Source organism: Quercus robur, chromosome 2, assembly GCF_932294415.1.
Source record: "Quercus robur chromosome 2, dhQueRobu3.1, whole genome shotgun sequence".
Taxonomy (NCBI): domain Eukaryota; kingdom Viridiplantae; phylum Streptophyta; class Magnoliopsida; order Fagales; family Fagaceae; genus Quercus; species Quercus robur.
In genome coordinates, this window is record NC_065535.1 from 31,793,893 (window position 1) to 31,802,414 (window position 8,522).

The following is an 8,522-nucleotide window of genomic DNA, read 5'->3' on the forward strand; positions in this document are numbered from 1 at the left end:
AACCAAATTGCATATATCAACAATTTTGAATAATCTAAAAGCATCCTTGGGATTTAAAGCTGAACTAAGAATGACAAGTTCCATTGTTACATCACAAAATCTACTTTTCAATTCTTGCAATTTTTTTTGAGGGAATTCCTGCAATTGAAAGTTTATCGCAACTATAAATGTGCCAATTCTAAAATCTACCGACTGCGTGACAGCATGAGATGAGAAGGGAAAAAAAAAATAGGTCTTTTTTTTTTTTTCTTTTTTTGAACAGTGAGGACTGAGGAGGCATGAGACTGGGTTTTGTTTTGTTTGATTAGGGATTTGGGGTTGGTGTGGGCTGGCAGTGCTTTAGTTTAGAGAAGGGGAAAAAAACGTAGATTGGGAATGAAGTACATAAAGGGTCCGTTTGGATTGAATTTATTGTTATTGAAACTAAAAATTGAAAACTGAAAACACTATAGCAAAATAATTTTTAAATGTGTAAATAGTACTGTAAGACCCATTTTTAATATTTTTTTATGAATAAAGTGGTTGTTGATCCCATAAATAGTACATAAACAGTATTGCTACAGGGCCAAAATGGGCCAATACCACGAATTTTTGAAATATTTTGTAAAAAAACACTATTTCGGAACTATATAGGAAAATACCACTTTTTATGGAACTCGAGTTTCTTAAACTCGAGTTCCTAGGAGTTTTGCCACCGTGGCATTTGCTGAGGTGGAAATTGGGCCATTAAAAAATGCTTTTTTTTTTTTTTTTTTTTTTTTGTCTAAGGTACTCGAGCTTGGTGAGCTCGAGTACCTTGTAAGGAACTCGAGTTTAATAAACTCGAGTTCCATATAACTTTGTTTTTTTTTTTTTCCTAAGGTACTTGAGTTCATTTAGTTATAATTTCTCAAAAAAATATATAAAGAAAATTTAGGATTAAAGCCATGCAACGCATGGAACTTTCACTAGTATCTTTTATAAATTTAAGCATTATAAAACATTTCATCCACACTTTAAGGGTATCATTTGATTCATGTTGACAACCCGACCCGACTCGAATAATATTGTGTGGTTTTTAATGGGAGATTTTTGGAGACTTAGTCCATGGAGTGAAGGCTTGGGCCGACAGGCCCAAGTTGGAGTGCTCATGGACAAGCCTTTTGGGGGTCCGGGGGCAACGCCTCCGGGAAAAATTTTATGAAAAAACAATGAACAGTTTTACTTAATGTAGAAATTAAATTCATATTTTGAAATTAAAATCTCTATATTTTACAATGCTTCTATTTAAATAAATAAAAACATTAAAAAAAAAAATCTACTTATTTTTATGTTTATGTTTATTTGTCAATAATCCCAACAACCAAAAAAAAAAAAGAAGTTATGAGGAACTCGAGTTTAATAAACTCGAGTTCCTTACAAGGTACTCGAGCTTGGTGAGCTCGAGTACCTTAGGAAAAAAAAAAAAAAAAAGTTATAAGGAACTCAAGTTTATTAAACTCGAGTTCCTTACAAGGTACTTGAGCTCACCAAGCTCGAGTACCTTAGACAAAAAAAAAAAAGCATTTTTTAATGGCCCAATTTCCACCTCAGCAATGCCACGGTGGCAAAACTCCTAGGAACTCGAGTTTAAGAAACTCGAGTTCCATAAAAAGTGGTATTTTCCTATATAGTTCCGAAACAGTGTTTTTTTACAAAATATTTCAAAAATTCGTGGTATTGGGCCATTTTGGCCATTGCTACAATGTATAAACAGTACTGCTATAGTGTTAATTGTCCCCTCCTTTCTGCAAAACGCGTGAAATGAAAAAAAAAAAAAAAAAAAAAAAAGGAATGCAGACGCCAGACACAAGTTTCAGCCGAATCCAAACGGCACCAAAGTGGGTCAAGTTTTTAGTTTTATTTGAGTATTTATTGGACTAGAATTAGTCTTGAAAATATTTTTTTTTTTTGGGGGGTGGGGTGCTTGGATATTAATTTTTGAGGGGGCCCATGTCTTTTTTCCTATATACTCTCCGCCCGTGATCAGCTACCTTTGAAGTTAGCTTTCGTTTAACCGCTGATGCTTGTTGCACACGATTTGGAGGGTTTGAATGTCTACAGCATCATGCTCCATGACACTTTGGTGATGTCCCGTAATGCTGTAAACAGAATTGTTGAGAGGATGCACACTCCAGTTAACCGTTAAAGCGTCACCCACATTATAAAATCTACTCCAATTTTAGCTGAAAATAGGAATCAAATCTCTTTTGTAGGAGTAAAGGAAAAACCCAAAAAATAATTGTATATTTTTCCTGCCCAAATATACAGATGCATGGCTGGGTATGTTGATATTTTCTTGTTTATTATCCTGCTTCTTTGATTAGGGTTTTTATTTATTTATTGAATTTGGGCTAGTTTCAATTAGGATGACCAGGAAATGGGAATTGAGCATGGTTTTCAGAAACAGGCTAGTCACTTTCTCCTGTATGTTTCTTGATGTGCCACTGCCAGCCTCATATTACACACAAGTTCTTAAGGTTCCATATATCCTGTACTTTTTGAAACATGTCCAATTAGTATGACAATTACTAGACCATGGCATGTTTTACAATGGGTGAAAAAACCTATGGCCAAGGATTTTTGTGCGCCTTGTAGCTAAGGATTCATTTATTTTTTAAAATTAATTATATATTATATTAGATTAGATGGTAGATTTCATCATGAAATATTTTAATTGAGACCCAATACTAAGAGGGGAGATAATACCGAATAATTACTTTCCAACCCAAAAGATAAAAAAAACAGTCACCTTTTCAAAAAAAAAAAAAAAAGCAGAGTCACGAGCCCAAAAGAAAAATGGGTTCATTCAAAGAGAGTCAGAATGATGTAAGTATGTAAACTGACCAATCCTGCAACTTGATATATGGTACAATTTTCTTTTTCATATTTTAAAATTGAAATTTTGGAACCAGAAAAAAAGATGATGGTGATAATATAATTATAAAATTGCAGTGAATGTCCCTGACAATCTGGCACAACCAGAGACACAATTGGACCAGGCTCAATAAATAGCTCATTTATTCAATTTCGTCATGGGTTTTAGATCCATTTGAACCGCCCAATAGGGAAAAGTGAGACCCCCTTTGCTATAAACAAGCCCACCTACCTGCAGGTGCCACATTACGTATGTCCTAATCCGGCTACGGAATCCATGGCCCACTATCTTGCGCCTATATGGACAAAGTTGACCAAATTATAACTCTGGTGTGGTTCATGCACATTTTTTACAGTTTGAATTTCTTTCCATTTAAAAACAATTATGGCCTATTTGAAAGTTTAAAAAAGGAGAGGGAGTAGAGTAGAGAGAGGGAAAGTAATTCAATTACCTTATTTGGAAGTTTTTTAAAGAAGGAGGGGAAAGAGTTTGGAGGGGTTTCAACCACCTCTAACCCCTCATTTTTAATTCCCCCAAATTGGAGAGATTTGGAGGGAGAATAGAGTAAATAAATTATTGACTAGATAAATTTCTCAATTTTACCATTTCTAAATTAATAATAGACCAATATTGCAAGTCCATTTTCAAATAGGGATAAATTTGTCTATTTTAATCATTTCCTCTCCTCTCCATCCTAATTTTTAAAACATCCAAACAATGGGAAGGGCTAATTACTCACTTCCCCCTTACTAATTTTAAAAACATCCAAACAAGGTGGAGGGGAACCATTGCCCTCTACTCTCCTCTCCACTACTCTCATCCCCTCTACTCCCCTCTACTCTCCTCCCTCTCTAAACTTCCAAACAGACCATTAAAGTGTTTCTTTTTTTTTTATCTTTCGTCTAAACTATATTAATGGTATCACTTCCATTCATTAATTCACTTCTCAACTTTCAAATTAGTTAATTTGATCTCTCAATTTTCAAATTAAGTCAACTTTATCCTTTGAAGTAGACTTGAGGAAGGATAAACTTGATTTTGGAAAGTTGAGGAGATGAAATTATAAAATTATTTGAATAGATAGGGACAAAATTAAAATGTCCCCAATTGTTAAAGGACCAAAAGGGTAGTTCCATTGCCGACAAATTTTTATTAATTACTTTTTTATATTATGTTAAAAGGTGACAAATCAACTTATAAGATATATGTAATAAAATTTGTAGTTACTCTTACATCACTCTATTATGAAATACATATATAATATAACATCAAGTGGAAAGACTATTGAGTAATACAATGATGTGGTACTCTCTCCTCTCACATAAATGATAGATCCTACCATAGATTTTGAAAGTTCCAAATTAATGGATTAAGTGGTTTTGACCCCTAGTAGACTTTTTGCCAATTTTAAGCATGTGAACAATTAGGTCCAATTCTTAAATAGCCAATTACATATTGCATGAAAATACACAAAAAGTAGTAATATCCCAAACTCACACACCCAAACACAAGATGTGTTTACAAAGAGAAAAACCTACAACGAGGAAAAAAAACTCTTCGGGGTGTAGCCCAACAAATGAATCCACAAGAAAAATAGTTGCAATACAATACACTTACAGACCCTCATAGTATATATATATATATACTTATATCCAAGCTCTCCGCTCCTACTAGCAATCGGCTGCATCAACCATTTTTCTTCCTAGTTTGAATCTAAAAGTTGAGACACCAATTGCAAATCCAAGCTAATGGATACTCCAAGGCCATTTGAAGGTTTTTTGGGATATGATTTGTGATTTCCAACACCAATCAGTCAATCCATGATGAAGAAGGGTAATTGGGAATGTTTTGGTTAATCTCATCTCACAAGGTATTGCAATTTGAGAGGGTGAAAGCAATTACTCTACTATGGTTCTCTCTCTAGTGAAATGGGTAGTTTCTCTCTCTCTCTCTCACACACACACACAAAATTAGGGTATCAATTTGTGAGTTTTATGAGAAATATAAGGGGTAATTGGATAGGAACAACAGATAAATATTGCTTGACCAAAAATTTAGGCAAGTTTCTAACAAAACTCTATGCCATGATAGATTTTAAAAGTTTCATTTTGCTCAAATTTGCCTAACAGTGATATTTCACTTGAGCGAATTTTGCCAACAACATTTCCAACTTCAGCATTTGAATCTCGTCTCCAATGCAAATACAACTCAAATGAAATGCAATGTGGAGAAATTCACATATGCAAGAAAAATTGACATGGAATTAGGCAACACTAAAAATCTTGTCAAATTCTATTAGTGACACATACTATATTATATGATAGGAGGGGCATTGCTATACTTCAAGACATATTGAGTAATTATTCGCATCAAGTAGGTGGGTTATTAACGCTTTCTAAGTTCGATCCAAGGTAGTCAATATCATATTGGTCATCAAAAAGGTTAACCCCAAAACAGTACATACGGCCAATTTTGGTACCAGATTTTTTAACCTGTAGTGAGACTGGAAATTGAACTTTTGATATATGCAAAATTGTTCATATGATACTGTCACGTAGCTCATACAAATAAAACAACTCGCTTGTTTAAGTCATCACCTGAGGTAGGATTCAGATAGGCCTTAAGTTTAAATAGTAACAAATAAACTATGTTCGGGAACCACAAACAAAAAAATTTGCCAGTCTGGCATTGATGGTGTCTAGACGATGAATATGGGCCAAGAGGCAACCTTGTTTTCAACAGGAAAGTTGGTATTATAGAGAACAACCATCTTAGTGCCAAAATGATCAGTCCTAAGATGGTCCGGACTAGATAGAAAATGTTTTTAATTTGTGCCAAAATACTGAATAATTCATCTATATTTATTAACCAAAAATTTTAATATAGAGTAACGCTAAAGAGTACAAGAACAGTTTCATTTATAACATATTGACATGGTCTGTTATAATTAAAACATTATTTTATCTAAAATCACCACAAACATAATTTTTTATTGTGCATCAATTGCAACAAATTATGTAAGTAATAGTAAAAATCGTTGTTTTTTCAAACTTTTTGTTTTGCGATTTGTGTACAAGAAAAAGCTATAATATGGGAGCAGCACCATGAAAACATTCTCCCATATTATGTGCGGTCCTTCCATCAGCACATACTGCAAAATTTTAATTAGAAGAAACTTATGGCTGTTTGAGATTTTCGGAATGCTCAAGGCGGATTTTAAATACATAGTACATCTATAAATATTTGAACCCCGTACCATGCAAGAAATTTGAAATGGTAGAAATTCATAACTCTCACTGTACTTCATTTAAAATCCATTTAAGGATCATTTATTTTCTTTTTCTTTTTTGGAACAAATTATGATTTATTTTCAAATAGTACATAATTGGGTGGCTCTCAAAAGTCAAGTAAGATCATTTTAACTTGGTGAACAAATTAAAACCATTATGAAGCCAATCTAGCTTATAGGCTCAAATCCTTCAAGATCATTAGAAAGTCAAAATGAAAGAACTTGAGAAATAAGTCGTAAAATATTGAAGCCCACCGTATGAATAGGTCTTATTAGCTTGTGTAAACACACTGAGTAGTCCATATGAATAATCGATCAGATTAACTTCTCGATGATCAATTCAAGAAATTGCTAAACACGTCAAAGTGTTAAACAGCTCAGAGATTTCTGTGGCCCCGTTTGAGAGCTAAGTTCTTGATCAACGAGTTTATAGGAATCCAAACCTTTGAATCTTTTCTTAGCTTGCACATACCAAAACATTGACCAGATCAGTTTGAAACGCACACCGTAAAATTGTCAAAGTTTAGAACCTCAAGCAACGTATGAGACAAATTAACTAGACAGTAGACACCTTAGCAAAAAAAGTACATCCTATTCGCTACATCATAAACATTATAGTATTAATTTTAAAAAGAAATCTCATACTATACATAAATTTATCTATCACGCATATTCTTGTAAGTACCGTTGTACCTAGAAAAATAAGTTTTTAATGAACTTTACATAAACTAATAAAATAAAAAAGCTAATCCAAACGCGCGCTAAGCACATGAAATACCAATAGGAGTAGCTGTAAACCGCTCTGAGGCTGACTTTCTTACCAAGGAACCGATTTCCGGCGAAAGCTTACTAAAATCAATCTCAGGAGCTTCAGGAATGGTGGTAAGTGCCCCGGACTTATCGTAAACGAAGTAAAATCCATCCTTGGGTTGATCTTGAACTCGAACCACAGAACTGGGAGATGGTTTTGGCTTGAACACTGACCTGAGAAACTTGTGAAGTGACCGGGATAGCTTCGAGGTCTTTTTGGACTTGGAAGCTTGTGGTGGTGGAGGAGGAGGAGGAGGAGGAGGAGGAGGAGAAGGTGCTTGACGATCAGGTATACGTGACATGGAAAAGGTTCTTGTAGCAATAGCTGAATCAAGCTGGCGTTTGAAAGAGTTGAGCTCAAAGGAGTCATAGAGTGTGCTACCACAATCCCATACATGGGACTTGGGTTTTTCATATTGGTTTTGTTTGTGCTCTTGAGCTTTCTCCATTACTTACTGTTTACACACACAAAGAAAGAGGAAGATATATAGTTTGGGTTCTATAAGAGCAATAGAAGGTTTGAGAGAGAGAGAGAGAGAGGAGAAGTCTCTTTACTTTTCAAATGGTTGGTGAAACTTCAAACGCGTTAGTTAAGACTTAGTACCTAAAAGGGTGCACCACATGTGAACCATTAAATTGTGTTGCCGTGTGGAAGCTTTCCATTCCTTAAGCCTATCTTCATTGGAAGAAGGTTGTGCGAAAGACTCTTCTATGATGTTACCTCTCTTTTTTTTCTTCTATGATGTTACCTCTCATTACTTTAATAAATATAAATATTAAGTAGGATTTAGATTAGCTTTTTGACCTCCACAAACTAACCACTTGATCACAACTTTTATGAATATGATCATGTAAATCATAAAATGATCATACAAGTTACCACTAAAGAAAGCCAAATCATTTAAAGCTTTAAAAAAAAATGAAACTATAAAGGGCTTTGCCAAATTGGTATGATAATCAATTAGGCCAAACTATATATAAAGGGTCTAGTTAAACTTGTTCCCCAAGGGTGCAGAACTTTTATATTTGTACACAATTTGACATAATTTTTTTAAAAGGTATAAAAATATCATTTTATGGAATATTAAATATACTTTAATATGTTTTAAGAACACTAGGTAACAGCAGATATCTATAAATAAATTAAGAAAAAATAGTTGGGCATATGATGCCACTAGCTAGGGCGTGCTATAATGTTAGCGAGAATACTTTAATATATACTAATTGGACAGTACAGGGTCCTTAATTTTTTTTTTTTTTTTTTTTTAAGAAGAAGATACTTGTATTAAAAGAAAAAGCTAAAAACTAGCTAAAATGGGCTACAAGAATACAATTATGTCTAATAAAGTTATGAGCAATAGAAAATTGGCTTTGGTAAAATCAGCTAGAGTTTGTTTCGCCAATGGACGAACATCTCCAATCGAAAAAGGCTTATCTTCAGTCCTTAATCTGTTTCTACGGAATCATAAAGCCCAAATGAGCATGCCAAAATCTTCCAAACCTTTCTGCTCCTCTATCACGTATTGC

At 34.0% G+C, this 8,522-nt stretch overlaps 1 protein-coding gene across 1 annotated transcript; it reads right to left on the reverse strand.

Moving 5' to 3' along the window:
• Window positions 1-6,779: 6,779 nt before the first annotated feature.
• Window positions 6,780-7,645, reverse strand: LOC126713346 (uncharacterized). The gene has a single exon (XM_050413082.1). The coding sequence runs from the start codon at window positions 7,442-7,444 to the stop codon at window positions 6,947-6,949; it is 498 nt and encodes a 165-aa protein (XP_050269039.1). The 5' UTR covers window positions 7,445-7,645; the 3' UTR covers window positions 6,780-6,946.
• Between the last annotated feature and the right edge of the window lie 877 nt (window positions 7,646-8,522).